This window comes from Azolla caroliniana, unplaced genomic scaffold (genome assembly GCF_043228905.1).
Source record: "Azolla caroliniana isolate FFs.n. ecotype wild unplaced genomic scaffold, voAzoCaro1.0.p SCAF_10, whole genome shotgun sequence".
Classification (NCBI taxonomy): Eukaryota; Viridiplantae; Streptophyta; class Polypodiopsida; order Salviniales; family Salviniaceae; genus Azolla; species Azolla caroliniana.
Window position 1 is genome coordinate 3,385,070 of NW_028230445.1, and position 25,435 is coordinate 3,410,504.

The 25,435-nt window shown below is 37.6% G+C and overlaps 4 protein-coding genes across 4 annotated transcripts in view; all 4 read left to right on the forward strand.

The window, feature by feature from the left end:
- The window catches only part of LOC147858718 (nucleobase-ascorbate transporter 12-like), a 5,463-nt gene extending 2,444 nt beyond the window's left edge, over positions 1-3,019 (forward strand). Inside the window, exons 7-10 of the mRNA XM_087325734.1 lie at positions 553-840; positions 936-1,170; positions 1,674-1,957; positions 2,449-3,019. Of these exons, the coding sequence (XP_087181860.1) occupies positions 553-840; positions 936-1,170; positions 1,674-1,957; positions 2,449-2,670 (1,029 nt within the window). The 3' untranslated portion in view covers positions 2,671-3,019. The remainder of the gene's footprint in view (positions 1-552; positions 841-935; positions 1,171-1,673; positions 1,958-2,448) is intronic.
- Positions 3,020-5,273: 2,254 nt separating this feature from the next.
- On the forward strand, positions 5,274-9,799 carry LOC147858719 (replication protein A 70 kDa DNA-binding subunit A-like). The gene is made up of 2 exons (XM_087325779.1): positions 5,274-5,606; positions 7,102-9,799. The coding sequence occupies exons 1-2, from the start codon at positions 5,338-5,340 to the stop codon at positions 9,374-9,376; spliced, it is 2,544 nt and encodes an 847-aa protein (XP_087181905.1). The 5' UTR covers positions 5,274-5,337; the 3' UTR covers positions 9,377-9,799.
- Positions 9,800-11,294: 1,495 nt separating this feature from the next.
- SKIP5 (SKP1/ASK-interacting protein 5) lies at positions 11,295-15,000 on the forward strand. Its single transcript, XM_087325811.1, has 5 exons — positions 11,295-11,501; positions 12,724-12,871; positions 12,993-13,071; positions 13,166-13,224; positions 14,488-15,000. Exons 1-5 carry the CDS (start codon positions 11,405-11,407, stop codon positions 14,882-14,884), a joined length of 780 nt encoding a protein of 259 aa, XP_087181937.1. The 5' UTR covers positions 11,295-11,404; the 3' UTR covers positions 14,885-15,000.
- Positions 15,001-21,539: 6,539 nt separating this feature from the next.
- On the forward strand, positions 21,540-24,588 carry LOC147858721 (pentatricopeptide repeat-containing protein At5g27110-like). The gene has a single exon (XM_087326147.1). The coding sequence runs from the start codon at positions 21,721-21,723 to the stop codon at positions 24,241-24,243; it is 2,523 nt and encodes an 840-aa protein (XP_087182273.1). The 5' UTR covers positions 21,540-21,720; the 3' UTR covers positions 24,244-24,588.
- The last annotated feature ends 847 nt before the right edge of the window (positions 24,589-25,435 follow it).

The window sequence follows — 25,435 nt, forward strand, 5'->3', positions numbered from 1 at the left end:
CCGCTTTACTTGCTATTCAATCATGAAGCTGCTTCCCAGCTAGATATTTGTGCGTAATATCATATAAGTTCTTGCCGTATCGACAATTTGAACATCATAAGAAAAAAATAATTATATGTAAATTATATCTGGTTAAATAAATATGAAAGGATCGTACAAAGAATGTCTTGACTTGCACTAGCATTTAATAAATTCTTAAAAAATATTCATTTGAACAGAACTTGCATTTTATAAGCAAACCAGTTTTTCTTTGCTTTCAAATCCAAAGGAGGATTTATTATTGTGAGTCCGCAAGGATGAAAATTCTACATCTTGTCTTGGGCATCAAAACATTAGTAGTGAACCTGTAGTCTTGGGTCATGGTTCTCAGCCTAAATGGTGTGCATTAGAGGCGGAACTTGTACAAAGGAGATATACTATATATTCACCTTGCTTTTCTTTGGATCTATGTCATTATTTGAATGTTTGTATGCTTGTTCCAATTTAATATTCTCTATTTCAGAGAGTGAGAGAGCGTGAATGAGTGAAGTTAACAAGATTTGGTTTGTACAGGTACCGTTGGGTCTTGGTATTATCTGGGCATATGCTTTTCTTCTTACTGCAGCTGGAGCTTATAATTATAATGGTTGCAATATCCACATCCCGTCATCCAACATCATTTCAGAAAAATGCAGGAAGCATGCCTTTACCATGACACATTGTCGTACAGATATGTCGGTTGCTATGAAAACAGCAGATTGGTTTAGATTTCCCTACCCATTGCAGTGGGGAATACCAGTCTTCCATTGGAAGTCAGCTTGTATTATGATTGTTGCATCTATTATTGCATCTATTGACTCAGTAAGTCATTTATTACTAAGGTCATGTAAAGTACTATATATAGGGACTTCATCGTTGCTAATCTAGTCTTTGTTTTTTTCTTCTTCTTTTTTCAGGTTGGATCATATCATGCCTCATCCTTACTTGTGGCAACAAGAGCTCCAACTCCTGGTGTTGTGAGCAGGGGGATTGGGCTAGAAGGACTTATGAGTGTTTTGGCAGGATTGTGGGGTATTGGCACGGGTGCAACTACCCTCACAGAAAATGTACATACAATAGCAGTAACGAAAATGGGGAGTCGGCGTGCTGTTGAGTTTGGGGCCTGTGTACTCATTCTAATGTCTCTTGTTGGTAAGGATTATGAACTGCAGCTTCCTCGGCTTTTTAAAAGCTGTAGTTTATGTTGCTCAAATCTACACTATAGGCTATTTATTTTCATTTCCACAATTTGAAGTTCTTTGATTCTTTTAAGATGAAGCCTATATATCAATTGTTCATTCTCTTATAAGCGTTTTTAATTTTGCGAATTAAAGGAGTCAAGATTTAATATGTCAGATAAGATAAGATAATTCAGAACATTTATGAAGGTTCGCAACAATAGAATTGTTCGAGATTGTGAATCTATAACTGGTTGCAGCCAAGCCAAGAATAAAAATTGAGAATCATGAACACTGCCATATTATTAGGGTACTGAAAATCAAATATAACTGTATAAGTGAGGGTATTGAATAAGTAATCAAAACTTTGAATATTTGAAGATATTCTATCTATGTTGTAGGATGTATTCATTTGAAACAACTCTCCATTTTTTCTGATAGAATTTTATGCCTGAATATGATTATGAAAATTTACAGGTAAGATCGGTGCCTTCATTGCATCAATACCTCAAGTGATTGTGGCAGCCCTTCTATGTGTTATGTGGTCAATGCTCGCGGCTTTTGGTTTATCAAACCTTAGATATAGTGAAACTGGAAGCTCACGGAATGTCATAATAGTGGGATTGTCCCTTTTCCTATCGCTCTCAGTTCCTGCGTATTTTCAGCATTATACTTCTGGTTCTATACCTGCTACAGTGGCAAGCTATTTTCAGCCGTATACTGTTGCAGCACATGGTCCTGTGAAAACTGGCATAGAAGCGGTATGTATAAATAGGCCACTGTACTGTGTTCATGTATATTGAGTTCAAGAGTTTGTGTTCATTTTCTCATAGTATTTATAAACTACACAATACAAAATTACACTATTTCATATAATTGCGATTGATTTGAAATATTAATTTTATGTGGCAAAATCAGTGTTCCATATATGAGAGTATACTCAAATTTTTTGACTTATCTATCTCTCACTCTCTCTATATAGGTATAAATACATGATAAGGTTCCTGGCTGTCTATGTAATGGTATAAGTTTGAATTTGACTGATACAAATGTAGGGACAAAATTTTGAACTCAATCCTGTTCCTTGTAAACATTTTGAATATTTCAAAAGGAGTCTAGCAACTAGTGCCAAAACCAACGTGTGTTCGTGAACGTTAAATATTTTGTTTTAACATTATGTGGCATCATACTAGTAAAGGAACCTTTTCTTTTTGTTTGGCCCTAATAACTAGTTCATTTTATTTATATGCAGGTTGATTTTGTCCTGAACTCAATCTTGTCCATGAACATGGTGATAGCTTTTCTGGTTGCATTTGTTCTTGATAACACTGTGCCCGGTAGTCGACAAGAACGGGGCACCTATGTGTGGACTAAACCAAGCACAGCGAGAAGAGAGCCAGATGTAATGAAAGACTATGGTTTACCTCCTCGAGTTGCAAATCTCTTTGTTTGGGCAAGATGGGTTGGGCTTTGAGCATATAAAGAGTCCAACTATTTTTGGAACAATGGGTTGCACCATTACTCGACCCTGATATCAAAAGCGTCAAGAATTACTTCGCCCCCTCTCTCCTAAGTTCTAACTGACCTTTTCAGAAGGTATAATATCATTCTTTATTCTTTTTGCGCATGGAATATCCATTGAGAAATGAAGCTTTCCCAAAATATAAGAAATGATGGGAACTATATTATTACTGTTAAATTACCGAGGGCAAGTTTGTGGAAAACCCGTTGACACTCGGTAGATGTGTGAAGGCTTTGAGTGCCTTCTCTACTCTCATGGATATTTCCTTACTTTAATACAAGCTCTAATTGGATTGATGTCATGGGTTGTGCAGAAGGTGTTATAATCTTGTTGCATTGAAGGGATATATGTAACTCTCTGCATGGTCAAATGTACAATTATTTGCTGATGGATTCTTTCAAGCTTATATTGACTGAATTCCAGTCATCTTTGCAAAACCTTTTATGTAGCCTCTAGACCACCAAATCTCAGACTCTTTGGTTTGCTGGACTAATCAAATTTTTTTCAAACATCGGCTAAATTCTTATATGCGCATTAAGTTTTAGACACTCCATTTTTCACATAAATGTGGCACATTTGCAATAGGATAATTTTTTGTTTGTGAATTAGTTTGTGTAGTGACAGTGTTGTATGCATTGATTATAGTTTTTGGAATGTCAGAATGTTGGTAATAATTTCTGTTAGACCCAAGAGGGAGTTGTAGAACACATGATAAATTTTGAATCTATCATAATCTTGGGATTTAGGGCCATTGCATGATCAGTTAAGTGCAGATAGACTCCATAAACACATGGCTCAGCCTTGAGTAAGCGTGTATGATTGTCTTTTCACCACACACACAAAGGCATGCAATGGAGGTCACTTGAAAGATGCACCTATGCACAAATATGGCACTTACTCCCTCTTGATAAATACAAAATGTAAGGGAACATATTTTGTGATCTCTGGTAGTGTAAGTTATGCCTGAACATATAGCATTGAGCTTTTAGATGCCCTACATTCGTATATAATCTTTGCATGTCATGGTTATGCATATTCACTTGGATACAATTGAACACTTGAACTCATGCTACAATTGAACACTTGAGCTCAATTGGATTAAAGCAAAGAAAGAAAAAGAAACTTGAGAGAGAAACCTTATCCTACGCATCCGCTTTTCTGATCTAGCAATTTCTCACTCCACCACACCCAATAAATGTTTGCCACCTATGAGTTGTTGTAGAGGGGATTTTGGACCTGCCCTAAAAGAAGATATTGTATAGAGGAGCCAACCTATTTTGAGCATTCAAAATCTTTGGTAGGAAAGATTTCGTTGTTAGAGATGTAGCATTGGACCTCTCGATTGTAATAATTCACGTATGTCTTTTTGTAGCATGAAGAACTCGCTAGGTGGTCTTCGTATACCAATGAAATAACTTTGTATTGCATCAAGAGCTAGTAACAATCAATGTGTTGAAGTAGGGAATACCACATTCCTCATCAACAAACATCTCTAGTAAAGTCTATTCAATTTCACTACAGGTTCTCTCCACGTTACATATTATTTCCCAAATTACACCATCATTGTCATCCTTTGAATGAGCTTATCCACTTTCTTGTTCTTATTATAAGATCTCCTTCAAATCCTTTGCTTCTATCATGTAGTAAACATATAAATTTGTGGGCTAGATCTTCGTTTACAATGTTAAAAACTTATGATTCTTGTTGAGCCACATTGCCCATAAAATGTCTCAATCATATATTTGCCAATTATGGGGAGATACGTCATTAGCTTCCTTTAAAATGCTTCATTTCTAAGTGAAAGGCATGGTATGCAAGAATGCATATACTCTTGGCAAATTTCTTAAAGATTTTCTTTTCTATCAGCATGCGTGGAAGAGATGGAGAACAATTTCTACTACTACCTCACACCTAGAATGAATGTGATATATTTTTGAAGCCTTGGTAGTCTAATGTCTGATTTGTTTGTAGACAATCGAACAAAGCGAGACACACGATTATATAGTACTTGTTTGGGGGGCATAATGAGCACTAATTTTGTGTGAATCCGCTATTCAATTAGTGAGCAACAAAGCATGTGCCTTCCAATAAGGGTAGTGATGGGACTTGATTGACTTTTTCTCGTGGTACAACTAGGGCATTTATGGGCAAGGGGTTCCAGTGACATGCATAGTGATGAAATTTGCGTCTATAGGTTGGTTAGGCCATAACACATATGAACCTCATATGGCCCTGTTTAGGTCATGGAATTTCATATTATGATAGATCACCCCAAGTTTAGACAAATTAGGTGAATTTGGTTGTTAACTTAATATCGAGTTAAACAATGTATCTTGTATTAGTTTAGGCTAATGGTAGGTTATTAAGGCTTTTTAAGAAAAGGTCTTAGGTTCGAATCCTAAGCTTTGCAACTAAATCTCTTCCTAGTGTATACAAAAGAAAGGCTTCTCTTCAGTTTCAAAGTGCATACATATACATATATGCAGGCTATGGCGGGAAAGCTTCCTTCTGCAACACACTAGCCATGGAAGCTTGAACATCCCCATTCTCTCTCTCTCTCTCTCTCTCTCTTTGTTTTTTCCCTTCCTTCCTTCCTTCCTTCCTTCTGTTTCCCTCGCCATGACCGCTTCTCTCACGCCAAACGCCATCATCGCTCTGAACAGTGGAGAGGTAGAGCTTCGACCGCTTCTCCAGGTCCTCGATGTGAAGCAGATCGGCACCGGACAGAGCGTCCAAGAACGATATAGGCTTGTTCTCTCTGATGGGAACTATGTCCAACAAGCTATGCTCGCCACCCAGCTCAATGAATTTGTTAAGTCCGGGGAGGTTCAGAAAGGATCCATCGTTCAGCTTACAGAATACATCTGCAATACTGTTCAACAACGCAAGTAAGTCTAGATGATCTCTTCATCGTTTCTGGTATTTTCCCTCTTCCTCTAGAGGTTTCTTGATATATGCGTCTAGGGTTTTATTTTAAATGGACTTTTTTGTGATCAATGTAAGCTTCACATCTGAATTTCCCCCTTTATCCAGATATTTCTCGCCACCTGAGAATATATCTCGATTTTTTTGATATAGAGATTCTCTATGTCGACTTGTATGTTCGTTTTCTGAAGATGTTTCCCCTAGAAATTTCTCTCAGGCGTTACACTATGTCAAGGTTTTTAGGGGATTTCTGTTTTGAATCTAAGATTCATTTCTTTTATTGTTTTCCATTTCCAAGACATTTTGTTGTCTCACCATATGTTTTAGGGTTTAATGATTAAGGTATTCTCTGTGTTTAAGTTTCATACCCGCTGTTTTTTTGTAAAAGAGCGTTGTTTGTTGTCTCTGGAAATCGTTGATGATGTAGAGTCTTCTTCTGTGCTTCTTCACCAATTTTTTGCAAATACACAGACTGCAAATTTGGTTGTGTTAGGATGATCTCAAAAGTTGTACATGTATCTGTAAGTTCCAGGGTGTTTTAAATTCCTATCCTGTTACAATCTATATTTATTTCCTGCAAAGATGATGATACCGGAAAAACCATGATCTGCTGTGGGGTAAGCTGGACTAATTTTGCTACAAAAAGAAAGCAACAGCATCCACAATAACTTCATAGTTTAGGATTGTTGGAGAGACTTTGGTATTTTAAGTGTTGTGCATTACAAGATTCAGTCTTGATATATTTTCAATATCCATTCTGTTAAAAATGTAGATGATATTTTGATCAGTATCCATCTCTTCTTGTTTCTTATTTGTTTAAGAACCTGAATAAATTTCTTCGTTGGTGTCACTAATCACAAGGTCCAGGCGTTATATGTTTGTATCCCTATTGTAACCTAGATAGATTTTTTGGCCATTTTTATTCTGTACTCATTTCCAACTTAGATCCATGCCTTGATCAGTATAATGCTTTAGAAATTCCAGGATCTTGTAAGAGGTCAACCTACTAGCATGTCTTCATTGGTGTCATATTAATTTTTGCAGGTTCTTGGGTTCATAGGTTTGCATTCCTATTAGAACCTACCTCCTGTCTTTGTCAACGACATTCTGTGCAAGCTCTAGGATTTATATGTTTCTAATCTTGTTAGAAGCTTAGATCCATGCCTGGCATTCTTTTCAAGCTCTGGGATTTATAGCTTTATCTTCCTATTGGAACCTAGGTCCATGTCTTTGTCAATGATCTTTGCAAGTTGTAGGACTAATCGTTTTCCGAATTTGTTAGAACTATAGATTCATCTGTTGTTCCATGATATTCTTTGCAAGTTGTAGAACCTAGGTCAATATCTTTGTCAATGTTGTTTTTGTTTCAAATCTCCTTCTATTTAAATCTGAAATTAAAGTCAGGATTCGCGCTTGTCAGCGAATCATTAAATCTGAAAAATCCTTATTTACACGCAGGATTATTATTGTGCTCAACATGGTTGTAGTGGCATCAGTATCGGAAATTATTGGTGATCCCAAACAAGTGATAATGAATGATCAAACGCTAAGTGCTGCAGCTTCAGCAGCTGGATTACAACAACAAAAGCCTTCAGTGCAAGTTCCATTACAACCACAACCTCCACAAGCCCAGCTACAGCAACCTCAAACATATGGTAGTGTTTCTAGTGGGGGTTATAAGGTTCCTCAAGTGCAAAATGCTCAGCAAGAAAATGGAATGTATAACAAAGATGGAGTTCGTCCCCCTTATACACCTAGTACAAAGCCTTTGCAACCTACTGGATACCAAGGTCAAGGATATGGCTCTATAGGAGGGAACGTTCCTCCTAGTGTAGGTGGAACAAATTCAAATATTCCAGTTAGTTCATATGGAAAACCAATGGTGGCTCCCTCTTCTTACCAACCATCCCCTCTGTATTCCAATCATGGTCCAATTGTCAAGAATGAAGCCGCAGCTAGAATTGTGCCTATTGCGGCCTTAAATCCTTACCAAGGTAGATGGACCATTAAGGCTCGAGTTACATCTAAAGGTGACCTCCGTAGATACCATAATGCCAAAGGTGAAGGTAAAGTCTTTAGCTTTGATTTGTTAGATGCTGATGGTGGTGAAATTCGTGCCACTTGTTTCAACACAGTGGCTGATCAGTTTTATGAACGGATCGAAGCTGGAAATGTGTATATGATCTCCAAAGGCTCCCTTAAACCTGCCCAGAAGAACTTCAATCATTTGAAGAATGATTGGGAGATTTTTTTGGAGAGTTCATCAACTATAGAACGATGTTCTGAGGAAGATGGCTCTATACCCCAACAGCAATTTGCTTTTGTGTCGATAAGTGAGATTGAAAACATGGAAGCAAATGCTATGGTAGATGTCGTTGGAGTAGTTGTGACCATCAACCCCTCTACTACAGTGATGAGGAAAACTGGGACAGAAGTTCAAAGGAGAGCTCTTCAGCTTCGGGATATGTCTGGTTGTAGTGTGGAAGTAACGATGTGGGGAGCCTTCTGCAGTAATGAAGGCCAACAATTGCAAGATTTGTGTGATTCTGGTAATATCCCTGTCCTTGCAATTAAAGGAGGACGTCTCTCTGATTTTGGTGGTAAAAGCATTGGTACTGTATCATCCACGCAACTACAAGTCAACCCAAATCTTCCTCAAGCACATCAGGTTAAGGATTGGTTTGAGAAAATTGGTAAAAGCACTGCACCGCTTTCCATCTCCAAAGAAGGAGGTGGAAGTGTACCCCGAAGTGACATGAGGAAAACTATTTCACAAATAAAGGATGAAGGACTAGGCCGATCAGATAAACCTGATTGGATTGCTTTAAGAGCCACCATCTCCTTCATTAGGACTGAAAATTTCTGCTATACTGCTTGTCCTCTTCCTGTTGGTGATCGCCAATGCAACAAGAAGGTCATCAATAATGGTGACGGGACATGGAGATGTGATCGATGTGATAGAGCTATTGCAGAATGTGATTACAGGTATCTTCTTTCTGTTCAGGTCCAGGATCACACTGGAGTGACTTGGATAACTGCTTTTCAAGAGGCTGGTGAGGAGATTATTGGTGTCTCAGCAAAAGAACTTTACATGTGGAAACAAGATGAAGATCCTAGATATAGAGATGTGATCCAGAAGCTGCTTTTCTCTCAGTATTTGTTTAAACTGAAAGTGAAAGAAGAAAACTATAATGATGAGTTGCGTGTCAAATGCACAGCTGTGAAATCAGAAAAACTAGATTATGCATCAGAAAACAAAGTGCTGATTGATATGATAGGGAGAATTGCAAGAGGGGAATCAATATCCGGATCTACTTCAGGTGGCTCACATATGGCATCAAACTATGGAGGAGGTTACGCAAATATTGCAAATAACAGCAATGGAGGATTTGCAAATGGAACATCTTACAATCAAGGGAATGGAGGTTATGGCAATAGCATGCCTATTATGAATAACCATAACAATAGATTTGGTTCAAGAAATTTTGCAGATGAGAAGCCAATGGTTCAGAATGCTAGTAATTATGGTAGTGGATTCAATGGTGGTGCTGGTTCAGGGGGGTCTGCAAACCCTTGTTTCAAATGTGGTCAAGGTGGGCATTGGGCGAGAGATTGTCCTGGCCAAGGTTCAGTTGCTAGTAATGGTTATGGTGGCAATGGGAACTATGGTAACATGGGCTATGGTGGTGTTACAAGTTATGGTGGAAATGCAGGGTTTGGAAGAGGATTTTGATGAATTTTCCTTGATTGGTTTTTACATAATGCTTTGCTTGAACATAAGTCTCTATACTTCTCATCTCAGTTCTTTCACTCAAAGAAGTATTTATGTTAATGTAATCGTACATATTTATGTCAGCATCAGTGTATAAACACAGGTTTTGGTAAGCTCTTTTTATGCCTTGCTACAAAGAGACGAATTTCATGAAGAAATCTCTGTGTAGTTTGTGGTCATGTTCAAAGAAATATTCCCCTGCATGTCATGATCACTTCAGCAAAGAAAGATGCAACACATAACATTGTACTATGCATACAATCTGATCTCATGTTTGAAATTATATCAACATTTCCTAATCTTGTCCCTTCAAAAATGTTGCATCCCAATTATCTTGTAGATCCTTATCCTTACAAGCTTTGTCGAATTGATGACAATTATTAAAGGTATATTTTATTATGCAATGTCTCTTGTAGGCTTGGGTAGACACGGGCGGTGCCTATCTCACCAATGTTGGGCTTCGATTGATGTTTACATATTAATGATTAATATATTTCTCAATGGTTAACAGTCCACTTCCTAGTATTAGAACTTGTGCAAGTGAGTTTGTACCACAAGCAAAACACTAATGTATGATGACTAAGGCTAACACAAGAAAGAGATGAGGGTTCAAGATCTTGTTTATTTCTTGTTTACTCTACCTCCAGCTAACAATTGAATAGCTGAGGTTTATTATCCAACTGCAAGCCTTTCAATTTGTCAATCAATGTAGGGTGTCATCCAAATGTTGTGCAATGGCTTGCTGTAATGATTGAATTTCATATATGTAAAACAGGTGTATGTTAGCCCTGGTTGACACATTACATCATGAAGGATAGACATAATAGAAAGACAACACGAAATCAAGAGAGTAATGAATCTACTATGAAAGGTGAGGTAGTTGAAAGAAAAGATCTGACATCACTTAGGGAGGGCTTAGAATGGAAAGGAAAAACAAAAAAATAATCTCTTGTGCAACAAAGAGACCTCAAATTTGGGAACAGCCATTACGAAAACCAAGATTTGTGCCTATTGACATTGACTTTTGTAGGTAGAATAGAGTAATCAATAGATTGGTACATAATATAGATGCTATTCAAATCATTCTTCAATACAATCACTTGAATCCATGTCCATGATAAAAACAACCAATGATACACATGGGTTCCATTTCATCCTTGGACTTGCAAATCTCATAATGAACCATTCTTTCATTTGTTCGAAATCATTTAGCATTTCACTAGTGAGAGTGTGGAACCAAACTATGAGTTGATAATCTAATGTGTTAACTTGAAGGCGGTGACACTTGTCATGTGGGTTACAAACTTACAAGCCTCATAAGCCATGGAAAATTGTTTGAAGTGCTCGACATGGTCATAAGTATCTCAATAACTGACAACGTTTTGGGGCAAACTTGTCGATTTGTGTCGATTTACTATTGTTATTAGTTGGTCGGCGTGCAAGCCGATGAAGCCATGTTGGTTGCTTTTCCTTCTCCATACGGGAAATCAATGTTTTTTGATAGATGAAATCGTTGCCACCAACTTTGAATCTGGTGTATGGCACTCGCTAATTGAAAGGATTGTTTTTGTTTTTGTTGTTGTCAATATCCTCTAACGGACTCTTTGGCTGGGGAGCCAAATGAGAACCCGAAATATCGAGAACCGATGATAGGTGGAAGCGAATCATTGGACGGGGGGAAAACCAGATATGTAACGATACGGGGCAGGCGGACACGGGTGTGCGAATTTGTGCGCGTCACAAGCCAGACATGAAAAGAAAGAAGAAAGAAGACAAGGAAGACAAGGAAGATATGTATACATATAGATATATAGATATAGATATATATAAATATAAATTATAATGAGCTATGTATATATATATATCCGGTCGTGGGTTCGAATCCAGTTGGGGCTCACAATTCCCTGAGCCCCTCTTCTTCTGTGTGTCTCTCTGTTCCTTCTTCTTCTTTCTTCTTTCTTTCCTTGGAAAGACGACAGAAGAAGAAGTATGAAACGGCGGGTGCCCCCTGAGTTAGAGGGCCCTGTTCGCCTCTTGGATGATGGCTGCCTCGTCCGCATCTTCAGCTTCCTCTCCCCTCTGCCAGGTTAAGCTCTTTCACCCCCATTTCTGTTTTGCGTCTGCTTTCTTCGATCTCTGGTTTTCTATCTTGTCTACATGAAATCAGAACATCGGTAACGTAGAATTGTTTGCTTCTCTAGGGTTTACCACGAATTCTAAACGTATGGATGTTCACATGAAATCAGAACATCGGTAGCATAGCATTGTTTGCTTCTCTAGGGTTACTACGAATCCTAGTTATCCGTGCTCTCTATCTCTTTTTTTTGGCATAAGAATCAACCATACAGGTAAAATCTACACGAACTGACATTTTGGGCCTTTAGACTAAGTTTACACCATCACATCATAACCCTAGATTTCTCAGTTCTCCTCTGGCAATCACTCATTCTGTCAATCAACTTTCTTCTTTGCACTAAGTTGAATTGCTATCCAAGAGTGCACCACCAAGGTCGCAAATTTTCCCTGAAACCTGCATGAAATTGTAATAGACAGTGTATCTACCTTTTTGTTAAGATTAGGGCATCACAATAAACCCTTTATTTCTTTGTTTTATTGGCTATGAATAATTATGCAATTCAGTGTTCCTCTTATAGTAAATTGAAATACTGTTTTCAAATGAACATGCTAGCAAAGTCACAAATTTTTGCTGGAATCTACTCTAGCTTGTAATAGGTAGGTATGTATACATCTAATATTAGGGCATTGCAGAAAAACCAGACATACGTATTTGCCTTTGCACAATGAACAATTGCATAAATCAGCTTCTCCTACTGTATTAAGTCGAATTATATAATAATGCTTTAACAAGGTATCCTTTTTTTCCCTGAAATTCTATATAGGCCTGTATGTTAACGTCTTAGACGCGTCATTGTAAAGCTTAGATCTACTATTATTTAGTTTGGCATGACAACAGCCCATCAATGCAAGGATTTCTGCTTGAAATCTACGTGAATTGGTAATGTAGACATTTGTACTACATCATGATAAACCCTAGACCTCTGTGTTCTTTCTTTTAGCAATGACCAAGTATGCGAATCAGCGGTTCCTCTGGTACCAAGCTGAATTACTATGCATAAGAATGAGCCGACAAGGTGATGCTTTCACTGTGAAATCTATATGACTTGATGTATAAACCCTCATGCTACCCTTGGCGTAGGAAGGAATGAACCAGGTTTGCACTTGATAAAAGAGGTAGGTAGGAAGTTAAGCTTTGGGTGGAAGTAAATTTCTACCAATGAGATTTGCAGATCGGTTCAATGCGGCTCGGGTATGCAGGCGGTGGCATGGTCTTGCATTGGATAAACGGATGTGGCTCCATGTTGATGGATCAATTACGAGCTCGTCACTTCAACCTCATGTTTTCAACACCATTCAAGATGCAGTTTTGGCAGCAAGGTTTTCTCTTAATGTTATATAACTTTTTTTTTTCTCTTTCAGAATTTATTACTATTGTTTTTTCTTTGAAATTAATATATTACAGGGTTTACAAATGGCTTTTGGATTATTTTTTTAACAGGCCAGGTGATACGATTCTAATTAGCTCTGGTATGACACATTTAATCTCAAATGTTTGCGTTGACAAGCCCCTTTGTCTGGTATGATAAGGATTTATATTCCCAGAATTGTTGGTCTTGTCAAATTTCATTTAGTATTTAGTTAAAAGCATGTATTCTATCTACATACAAACAGTTGGGAGCAGGGCTATATCCAGAAGACACTTTATTAATGTGTCCACGGGGCTGCGACAGGTATGTGCCTTATATGTACTGTTGGGTTGCACTCATGCCATGGACTTTACTATTCTATGATCTATCATTTAATGCATGATTCTGTACAGTGACAACATTTAACATGGTTATAGACTTTTGTCCTCTCTTCTAGAGAATTGTATTATATTCAGGTTTAGGAATGCTTTACAAAGATCACAGATCATCAATTGTAGAAGCATTTTGATATTACTGCATTGCCTTCGCTTTTACCAACATCCAATCTTCATAGGCATGAAGTAATGTTGATTGACATATTATGCATGCTTTCAAGTTGTTTCCGTTTACTATAATCATCATTACTATTTCCTCCTATTTTGCATTTCCTCTCCTGTCATTTATGCAATCTCAGTGCATTTGCTCAGACTCTGGGTTTAGTCTTCATATGGAGAATATTATCAAATATTGTGAGTTATATTTCCTAACTTGTGTTTTGTTGTACAGTCTTTCAACGCATATTTTAGGATTACATTTTCATTTATTTTTTGAGTGGGTCATTTCATTGTGTGAAGCAAGTAAACATGCTTCCATGGTTTCCAATTGGCGAGAATTTGTTGAGACCATATCATAGAGTCCTTCCACCATTGAGTATATCACTAAAAAGAAGCATATTGAGAACTCTGTTATGCCTTGAAGTTTGTGTGGGCACTGAGATGAACTACAATGTTCATGTTGTGTAACCATGTGTATCTACATCTGTGAACATTGTTTTTATCTGAAGAGCTTTTCCATAATATATAAATGACATGTGGCAGTCAGCTGGATGGATGAACTAATAATTGACATGGGCCTCATATTTCTCTATATACTTCCATAGAACAAGGTTTTGAGAATGGCAGCATTTCTACAGCTGTAACAATAGAGGTCACTTGAGTGTGTTTTCTTTTCATGTAAAAACTACAATCCTACCAAGCAGAAATTCACTTGTGTGTTTTTGCAAGTAAAAACCACAGCCCTAACAAACAGAAACTCACTTGGATGGGTGAAGTAATAATTGTATAGAAATATAAGGGCATAATCTTTCTCTATATACTTCCATAGAACAAGGTTTTGAGGATGGCAGCATTTCTACAGCTGTAACAAGTATAGGTCACTTGCGTCGTTCTCTTGTCATTTAAAAACTACAATCCTACCAAGCAGAAACTCATTTATGTGTGTTTTTCATGTAAAAACTACAGCCCTAACAAACAGAAACTCACTTTCTTAAATGTAATTTTGGTAAATGATAAAAAAATTACGAAACAGTGGTCTGGAGTTTCTGGCGAGCAGCCGGGTGGCGAATCTCACTGTAACAGCAGAGCTTGGGAATTGTTTGCTCCATAGGAAAGGCTCCTTAATTGTTGACGGGTGTGTTCTTAGATGTGGTGAACATCCATTGGAACATTTATCATGCGCACTTGTAAGCACGGCCGATGAGGTCCCATGTTGCATAACAAAGAGAGAAAATGGAGTATCAGTCATAGAAACTAAGATTGAAGGTGGAAGAGAAGCTGTTCGCACAAACGGAAATTTAGTACTTCAAGGTGTTCGGGTTGTTTATGCGAGAGCAGCCCTTGTATTTTGGTTCAATGTATCAAAAAAATCATGCTTAGGCAACATTGATACCCCCTCCTCCATCCTTGTTAGGGGTGTAGCCAGCTAGCTAAGATCTGAAAATCTCATGAAAATAATGGCTTTTGTATTATATATTTGACTTTCTTTATTTGTGTTTCCTAACACCTTGTACACCTCAAGATCACTTGTAATTAATGTCTTTTTCCAGTCTATAGTTTTCCATGATCTCCTAGACAACTTTTCTTATCTGAGCATAACTCGAGAGCATTCTCATGCAAGTCTTTTCATTAGTTGCCTTGTGTTTTATGAATTCTTTTTGTGTTGTGAGAAGTGATATCGAAAGTAGGCTCAAAGTGTGGTCCTATGGTAAATGTGAAGTACAGAAACACTAAAGAGTAGAGATTATCTCATCAAAGTTTGAGAAACAAAAAGGATCCTTGTTATACCTCTAGTTGATCTTAGTATAACAAAGGCGCTTCCCTAACCTCTTCTTTTGTCACGCACCATGATGTGGACACTCTTACATATATCCACATACTAATAGACAGTTTCCACAGCATTAAACATGCGAACATACAGTGTATATCAAGTCTGAACCTAGATTTTGGTTGGATATAAACCTTGTGGTGTCTTTGAGATGGTGAATAGCTGAATTGTGTTTTTGACGCAACAAATATATGGCAAGAGGAGTTGGTGCTTTCTTTTCACTAACAAGTAGCTTGTTTTGTTGGAATGTAAGGAGCTAACAATATAATTGAGAACCATGAAATGTTAAGTAGGTTCATGATAAATTCACATAGATTAATCTGGACTAGGTCTTTAGGGATGGGTGATGCGTCTAATAAATAGCTAATGACGTACTATGCCATGAAAACTTAGACTAGGCCTATTGAAACTTTTTGTTGTCAACATAATACAATTGGCAAAGTGATCATACCGAGGATGTTATATTGAATTTTCTGGAGATTTCTAGAGAATGCTTTGATTATCCAATGACTTGAACAAATGAATATTGACTATAGATTGGTCATAAAAATGTTGACTTTGTTGATATTGACCATAAGAATGGCCTGTCATGGAATGTTTGTGACTTTTAAAATCCCCTTTCTTATTAGAGAAGCCTCAACTCCAACAACCATCGGCATACTTTTATTTGCAAATGTACATGTCTACAATGATGATGGGGCATATATTTTAGAAGGCGCCCAAAATGCATAGATCTCCATTTTGTTTTGTCTTGCTATTTGCTTTAGACATTGTTAATTGTGAGTCCAATAGTTTGAATGTTTGATCTTAAGGAGCAACGTGATGCAATTTTGTATAAAGTACATCCATTCTTGCCTTCCAAAACTTGTGTACCATATTATATGAACTTTGAAGAGTAGTAAATTCATTTTGACAAGATATTCATGTAAAAATTTCAAATATTTTCAAGTAGGTAACAAACAAATATTTTCTGCAAATTGAAGCTTTTTGAAGAGAATAGTTTTGGTTATATGGGTTGAGAAAAGCTAGAATTATATTCTATGTTTACAAAATAAGGTGACGAGAGATAAAATACTGTATTCAATTTCTGATAGAGAGTATAAAGTGATATTTGTAAAAAATTAAAGAGTACTACTAATGTTTCCCCTAACACATCATTATTGTCACATCATCTCACTTTTATTAGCAAGTTTCATGAGGTGAAATTTCTTGTGTTTGTATATATTTAAGGTGGCAAAAAGAAGTTTCTTGTGTCATATCTTTAATTTTGAATTGGCAATGTAGAAGACTAAAACCAATTCTTCACGGAAACAAATAATTGAATGAATGTTAAAGGGTATTAAGACAAAGACCTTGTGGAAGGGTAGCAATAAATTGTATGTTTTGTACCCTTAATTTTGAAATTATAATGTAGAAGAGTAAACCAATTCTTAATGGAAACAAATCATTGAATGCTAAAGGGTATAACGACAAAGATCTTGAGAAAGGGCTTTGTCTTGAGAAAGGGTGTATGGTCTGTGTGTTCCCTTTCAAGAGATGTAAGAATCAACTTTAGTATAGCGGTAAAGGTCTAGACATAGTTTTTGAGGTCAATAGGACTGCATGTATATTAGTTGGACAAGGTTATCGACATATAAACAAGACCTTGAGACCTCATCTTTTTCTAGTGGTGGCCTTGGTCATCATATGTCAGTGCTTTGCGCATGTAGTCATTGGTGTTATAGGATCCAAACCCTTGTGGTTTAATTTTGTATGTTAAGGAGTTTGTAAATGCGAGTAACTCCACCGTTACTATGGACTTTTGACATGGAAAACCTGTTAACCCTAAGACAAGTTGTCACACAAAAAAGATTGCACGAAGAAATAAAAAATTCGTCAATTGGAAATAAACCTACAAGGGGCACACCGCTCAATCATTAGGATGCCATGAAACATAAAAGAACCTAAGTTATTGTACCTTCCTTGTTAGTTAGGCAACAACGATATCATAGCCTTAATACATATAGGGATGAGCATCATCACATTGTTCCAACAAAATTGACTATGCTTTAGATCTCCAACACACCATTGATCCATAAGAATTTTTCTTGGTTTTAGTCACACTACCCATGTGCTAAAAGTTACTTTACACCCCTTGGTTTTCGGTGCACCAAATGACTATTGAATGTAGGAAAAGCTCAAGGCACTGCTAGTAGCTCCTAACGTAGTTCCCTCCCCAAACAAGAATTCTTGCACCAAGTCTATTGGTGACCTAGGACACACATTCATTTCAAGACCATGATTTCACAACAATTTAGCTTAGTGAACCCAAAAGAATTCAATAATAATAATAATATTATTATTATTAGTGGAGAAGTCTTAACAGTGAGTGGATAACCCTCAAAAGAAGTTACCATTTTGGAGCCCTCTCCAAGCTACTCCGCAAGCTTATTTAGGAAGTAAAAATCAAACTCAAATAGATTGAAAAAATGGCAATGATGTGGGACAACACTACAAATTAAAGGTTGGAACAATGCCCAACCAACTACCACCAACATAGAACTCAACTCATAAGGGAGATGAAGCATACTTAAAGATCTTGGAAAACCATCACAATACCACATCAAATGCATCTTTTGCAAGCTCACACTATAAAAGAAAGTTGACAAGAGCCACAAAGCGTACAATGAAAGAACTGGCCAATACTTGCATAGACTAACATAGTACAAGGGAAGTTGTAGTTAAGCATATGTTCAAGAGTCTCTCCTCACTTCACGAGCTACCTTCAAGCATACCAAACCTCCAATAAAGGCATGTGTACGAGATTGAAGCAATATAATGAGGTTTTCAAGCAAGAAACGTCTTGTAGTATCACTACTTAGTATTCTTCTTGAGAACCAACTCGAGGTTAGTGTGTAGGGACCTACCATCATCCACCCACCCTTTTGTGGGTGAGAGAGGGTGTCAATCTAAAATTTAAATTAATAACAATAATAATCTCTAAATGCGATCTGCAACTTAATCAAACATAGCTGACAAGACCTTTTACTTAAACACAAAGGAGACTTTACAACGTTCCCACATGATTGTTAGAAGAATGAATGGACAAGAAGTCACGAGCTCAATTGAGTTTCCATATGTCCTCTTAAGTAATTAAAGCAATTGGGGATACGATTATTAGACTGTTAACTTACAATTAGGAGAATGGTTAAGGGGGGGGGGAGAGAGAGAAAGCGAAAGAAAAGAAAGAAAGAAAGATATATTAACGTATTCTAAGACCAAAATTGGCCCATGAGATAATTGGTTACAAGTTACAACAAAATGGTAAGTGTACCCAATCATCGAAAGAAAAAACATAGATAAAAGAATTCTCTTATTGTACAAAAGGTGTCATGGTGTAACATATTCTACAAAGGAAATGGCTATGTGCTAGGCCTAGTTTCATTCCCATCCAAGTCTCTCGAAAAGGAGCGGGAGGTCAAAGGGTTTCAACGTGGGTGTGGCCCGTGGTCCCGATGTAAAAGGTACCCCCAACCATAGTTTCTAGGCGGCGTAACTCATGTTCCCTTGTCTTCTTAATTGCTTCTACACAATGAGTGACTTTGAGGCCCGACATCCGAGGGCATTTAATGTTCTTTGGTTTTCTGCTTTAACGAGGGAGAGGCCAAGTAGTGCAGGTGTGTCCATGCATATCATCCCCTCTTGTCCTTGAAAAAATTCATTGGTTACACGTTGATGAATATTAGAAAGGTTACATTAGCATTTTGTAGCGTATTCTCTCTATGTTGTTTTAGCTTTAAGAGAGAGAAAGAAAGATATATTAACGTCTTCTAAGGCCAAAATTGGCCCATGAGACAAATGGTTTACAACAAAAAATGGGATATTTACCCATTCATCGAAAGTAAAAAATAAAAATAAAAATAGAGTTTTAAGCTAAATAGTTCTAGTGAAATAAAATAACAAACACGTTCTACAATGAAAATGATGTTATACTAGGCCTAATTTCATTTCCATCCAAGTCTCTCGAAGAGAAGCGGGAGGTCAAAGGGTTTTGATGTGGATGTGGCCCGTGGTCCCAATGTAAAAGGTACCCCAACCATAGCTTCTAGTCAACGTAGCTCACGTTCCCTTATCTTCTCAATCCTTTCTACTCCGTGTCGACTTGTTTTGAAGCCCAACATCCGAGGGCGTTTGGTTGTTCTTTGTGTTTCGGCTTCCTCAAGAGAGAGGCCAAGCGGCGTAAGAGTATCCACATTCATCGTATCCCCTTGTTCCTAAAAAATTACACTAGTTACAAGTTGATGAATAGTAAAAGGGTTATGGTTAACACTTTGTAATTTATTCTCCCTATGTTGTTTTAGCTCTAAGATATACCTACCTAGTCTCTTTACATCTGGGGTATCTAATAGTTTGGAGAGGGTGGGAGAGAGTCCTAATATGTCTTGGTATTCCACTCGTATCTCAGCATAAGTTGGGCACTTGTATGTGAAGTGATACTCATCCTCTATCTCTATGTGGCACAACCTACATAGCCTTTCCTCCCTAGGGACTCTATTAGCCCGACCATTCTCAATCTCACATTGGTGAGATGATATCCTAAGTTGTCCAATGGCCACCCTTAGTGCATTTGATAATAATGTATCTAGATATATTGGTTGTGTAATAAAACCTAACTTAGAGAAGTGCAAGAAGTGTTCCTTATAGTACAACATTTTAGATGGGAGTGGCTCTCGTGGGGTGATCCATTTATATCGAGTGTAAATTTGCCATATTTCTTGGCGTATCACTTTATTACGGTCTTCATGAGATATTAGAGTTTGGTCAGTCCCATGGTTGTACTTAAGGGGGGGTAGGTTATTAATGTCTATGACGTTTGCAAGGAACCAACTCACCACAATGTTATACCAAGAGCTAGTGTCTCTAGACGCATGTGGGGATCGAGATGCCTCAAAGGCTCGACGTGATATCCTATCTTGTGGTTGGCTATGTATCCGATGAATAAAAACTACCACTTGAAATAGTGCTTCTACTAACATCGGGGGTAGACTGAACTCTGCTCTTATAATGTCATGTGGTACTGTCGATTTGCTTCGGACTTGACGTGATAACATTGTCACCAAAGGTCTCTCTAATTGCGTCCACATTAAAGATGGTAGACCTGGAGCCCATACTACTGATGCATACATGAGGGAAGGGGTCACTAATGAGTCAAAGAGCCATCCCTTAGTCTGTGGCTCTTGAAAGTATGCTTGGTGGCATTGTCTCTCTAAGAGTGAGAAGGATGCATACCGTCTCGTTAGCCTATCTTTGGCTGCCTGGGTCATCGAGAATTTACCTGAGCGAGCACTAAAAGTGACTCCCAAGTATACATATGATCCAACTACCTCAACTAGTTTATGAGAGAGGATTATGTGACATTTACTCCTAACTCGAGACGATGTATGAAAGATAAGGAGCTTTAGCTTTAGTTCTAGGGAGTATGTTAGAATGAGAAAGGTCCCTCATGCAATGTTTATACTTTTATCTTCATTCAACTAATTTACAGTTATTTCTCTTTCTCTGCATATCTCTTTTACAATTTTCTTTTCTTGTTTTATTATTATCATAATTAGCTTACCCTAGTGGTAAGTTGTTACACCACAAACATTTGAAACCCAAATTTCTCAACTAAATTACAATTTACAAGTATATCTCTTTACACCCGGAGGATATAAAGGTTTATAAATATTATATTTATATCTAATTTACAATTTTCATTTCTCTTTTTTTATCGTAATTAGCTTACCCTAGTGGTAAGTTAGTTGTTACAATTTTCTTTTCTTGTTTTATTATTATCATAATTAGCGTACCCTACTTGGTAAGTTGTTACACTACAAGCATTTGAAACCCAATTTTCTCATCTCTCTATTACTTTACACATAGCTTTTGGTCTTCGTTCGGCAACCTTACCAACTGAGCTACATCCATCTAGGCAAATGTTCTCTCTCTCTCTCTCTCTCTCTCACACACACACACACACACACACACACATACAATATTGGTAGGGTCAATAACTGCTCCGAGTAATCGTAGGTGTATATATGTTGTGAACATATATATATATATATATATATATATATATATACATATGGGTGTTTATTCGAGCAAAAATTATAGGTGTGGGCATTTCTTCGGCCAAGAAGACAACAAAGGTATCGAACTCGGTCCCATGGGTTAACACCCAATTAAGTGTTAAAGACCACACTCTAAAACCTTGAAAACCTTGAAAACTTTAACACTTAAACCCTAAACCCCAAACCCTAACTCTAAACCTCTGTTTCGTTTGTTTGTTTTTGTTTCGGTTGTATTCTGCAGGCAGGAAAATTATGAGAAGCATGAGATTCACCAGGCTTGTCCCTACCAGACCTAGCCCTCCTGCTCATTTCTCTTTTTGCAGAGGTATCTCGAAGGAGACAACATATGCAAATGGCTTATGTTCCTACAACTGTTCACAAATGGAATACCATCATCTCAAACCTTGCCAAGAATGGCCAGGGTAAAAAAGCTCTCCATCTATACCATGAAATGCTCCAACATGGCTTCATCCCAGACAAAGGTACATATCTTTATGCCTTAAAATCTTGTATATCCATCAAAGACCTCACCCATGGTAGACTCATCCATGAACACATCATCAAGCACAGGCTTGAATGTGATGTTATTGTTGGAAGTACCCTCGTCGATATGTATGCAAAATGTGGTCACATTGATTTAGCTCATTCAGTTTTTGTTAAGCTCGAACATCGGAATGTTGTATCTTGGAGCGCTATGATTCTTGGTTATGTGAATTGTGGGCAATGTCTTGTTGCCTTGGAGTTGTTTGAGAAGATGAAGGAAGAAGGAATAAACCCCGACCGTGTTGTGTTTTTGTGTATATTGAAAGCATGTTGTGGTTTGGATTCAATAAGGTATGGTAGATTGATACATGAACAGATTATAGTGAATAGCTTTGAGTCTGACGTTGCTGTAGGGAGTAGCCTTGTGGACTTCTATGCCAAATGTGGTAGCTTAGAGGAGGGTCGCAATGTGTTTGACAAACTGCCAAATCGAAATGTGGTCACATGGAGTACTCTAATCATGGGATATGCAAATCATGAACATGATATGATGGTATTTGAACTTTTTGAGAAGATGCAAAAGCATGGTGTAAAACCTGGCCGGGTTGCTTTTCTCTCTATCCTCAAGGTATGCGGGAATATGAATGCTATTGGATGTGGTCGATTAGTCCATGACCATGTGGTAAAAGGATCTTTAGATGCAGATCTAAGTATTGGAAGCACACTTATTGATATGTATGGGAAATGTGGTAGTTTATTGGAGGCAAGGAATGTGTTTGATGCCTTCTCACAAAAATCAGTGTTCTCGTATGGTGCAATGATGACTGGATATGCTCAACATGGCCAAGGACTTTTGGCTCTTGATCTTTATGAAAGAATGCAAAAACAAGGCATAAAGCCTGACAGGGTCATATTCATAGCAATTCTAATTGCATGTGCCAATGCACATGCCCTGGATCAAGGAAAACTGATTCATTATGAACTTATTGGGAGCACACTTGAATTGGATGCTAGTGTGGGCACAGCACTCATAGACATGTATGTGAAATGTGGATCTGTGGATGAGGCATTGGAAGTCTTCAAGAAGTTGCCTATTCGAGATAAGGTGATGTGGAATACATTGCTAAATGGTCTTTTAGAACATGCACGTGAATGTTCTGTTTTTCAGCTTTTTAAGGATATGCAACAAGATGGTATTGAACCAGACATTCCATTGTTTTTATGTCTTCTCAAAACTTGTGCGAGCACAAGAGTATTGATGGAAGGAAGGCTGATACACCGGCAAATTATTACCTCTGGGTTCCATTCAGATATGGCTATAAGGGCTGGCCTTGTGGATATGTATGCAAAATCAGCAAGCATGGATGATGCACAAAATCTCTTCAATGTGTCTTTTGAACAAAATGTAGTGCCATGGGGTGCGATGATTGCAGGCCATGCACAATATTCACAAGGTTTCCTTGCATTAGAGCTATATGGAAAAATGTTACAAGAGGGCCTCAAGCCGGAGGATGTGACTTTTGTTTGTGCTCTAAAGGCATGTTGTAGTGCTGGAGCCTTAGAACAGGGCAAGTTAATACATGCTCAAGTTATAGAAAGAGGACTTCAATCGGATATTATTATTGGAAATACTCTTGTTGATTTCTATGCAAAATGCTCCAGGCTTAAAGAAGCTCAAAAGGTCTTCAATACCTTATCGAATCAAGATGTAGTGTCGTGGGGTGCATTGATTGCAGGATATGCCAAGGGTGGAAATCACAAGTTAGCAAAGCAGTGTCTGGATGCTATGAAGCAAGAAGGATTAAAACCTGATACTGTAGTTTTTACTAGTGTTTTGAGTTCTTTTAGCCATGGTGGCTTGATCGAGGAGGGTCAACATTATTTGGAAGCAATGACAAAAGAGTTTGGGATTAGACCTGGTGTTGAACATTATAACTGCATTATTGACATTCTTGGTCGATCAGGTCGGTTAAAAGAAGCGCAAGCTTTCCTTGAGGGAATGCCAATCTCACCGAATATTATCAGTTGGATGTCTTTGCTTACTGGTTGCCGAACATATGGGGATATGGGCCTAGCGATGTTGTGTCTAGATGAGATTGTCAGGTTAGATCCAGAGAAAGCTTCTAGTTATGTGATGATGTCAGGTATGTATGCTGATGTTCACAAATGGGATGAGGTGCAAAAGCTTCAAGAAATGAAAAAGTGTGCTTCAGCATGGAAGGAACCTGGAAAAGCTTGGATCGAGATAAATCATAGAGTACATGAGTTTTTTGTGGGAGATGAAAATCAAGCATTGAGCATAGAGATGTATGCCAAGCTAAATAGAATAGGGAAGATTGCGACGGGTGAAGGATCGGTTCCACAAATTAACATGATCATGGTGTGAAGAACATAAGAAGGCATCAATTTGTATATTATTGATAAATTGAGCCAGTACAGAGAACAGATTTTGCAAAGATTCTTTCTGTGTTTGGCCCCTATGTAACCGTTATCCATGCACATCTTTTTTTGCAACTATTTATCAATGCCCGTGAAAGGATGTACTCATAGGTATTGATTTTATTTGTTGATGGTATTGATGCCTCCATCCATGCAATGTGTTCTTATTCCATGGAAGGAAATCTTTGAATTTTTTTCACAAAGGCATGAGAGAATATACTTTTGCCATCCTGCCAACTTGTATATTTATTGATTATTGAGTATGAAGGATAAATATCCTTTTCAAAAGTTCTCTCTGTTTTCGGTCCATTGCAAGTAAGTATTGGCGTTTCCTCAATGCATTGAGTATACTTGCTTCATACTTCAAAAATGTCAGGTAAGATATTTCAGAAACTTTGGTTGGCAATAGGAATGTCAAATTACATTGCAAAAAATCCATAGAACTTCTAGAAGAGCATCGATGCGATAAAATGATTGAAGAGGTCCTCTCAGGTCATGCAATGTAAAAATTTCTTATCGGCATACTATAGTGCAAATTGGAGACCAAATGACAATTTCATGCATTAAGGACTCAATTGATTTTCAGTCTCAAGAACCAATTGGAGATTTAAAAATAATTGTACACTTAAACTTTACTGATTAATTCTTAGGTGGATTATGGCCAGGAAAAATTTACAATCTGGCATGTAATATGAAAGTTTCTATCCCTAGGCTAGGCCACATACTCCAACTTGCAGGAGCCCACGGACTCATGGTAGTGAGGATTGAGTTTCTACCCTAGGCCAGGCTTCTCTGAACTTGTTGCATTACACAATAACTTTTTTTGAGGATTACATAGAAGCAAAACATTCAAGATTGTCCATTAGAGGACCAAAGGATTGGTATTGCAAACCAACAAGTTTGAATCAGTATCTTAGGCTTATCTTTATGAGACTTCGTGGAGAAATCAACTAGTAAAGAGAAACCAAATTGATTAGATCTTACTTAGCAATTACTAGTTAATTATTACTTATCTCACCGTCCTCATCGTATGGGATGTGATGCGTGGAATTGTGCATTTTCCACTTTCCATTTTTTGCCACTTCAATGTCGAAGGTAGGGCACCAAAAATGTTGCGTTCCACTCGGAAATACTCAAAA

What these genes read in the sequence shown, in the direction of transcription:
- LOC147858719 (XM_087325779.1), top strand. Translation starts at nt 5,338, where the DNA reads ATGACCGCTTCTCTCACGCCAAACGCCATCATCGCTCTGAACAGTGGA. An exon ending in AATACTGTTCAACAACGCAA is followed by an intron (nt 5,607 to 7,101) that starts GTAAGTCTAGAT and finishes ATTTACACGCAG; the next exon opens with GATTATTATTGTGCTCAACA.
- SKIP5 (XM_087325811.1), top strand. Translation starts at nt 11,405, where the DNA reads ATGAAACGGCGGGTGCCCCCTGAGTTAGAGGGCCCTGTTCGCCTCTTG. An exon ending in CTTCCTCTCCCCTCTGCCAG is followed by an intron (nt 11,502 to 12,723) that starts GTTAAGCTCTTT and finishes TGAGATTTGCAG; the next exon opens with ATCGGTTCAATGCGGCTCGG. An exon ending in GATGCAGTTTTGGCAGCAAG is followed by an intron (nt 12,872 to 12,992) that starts GTTTTCTCTTAA and finishes TTTTTTTAACAG; the next exon opens with GCCAGGTGATACGATTCTAA.
- LOC147858721 (XM_087326147.1), top strand. Translation starts at nt 21,721, where the DNA reads ATGCAAATGGCTTATGTTCCTACAACTGTTCACAAATGGAATACCATC.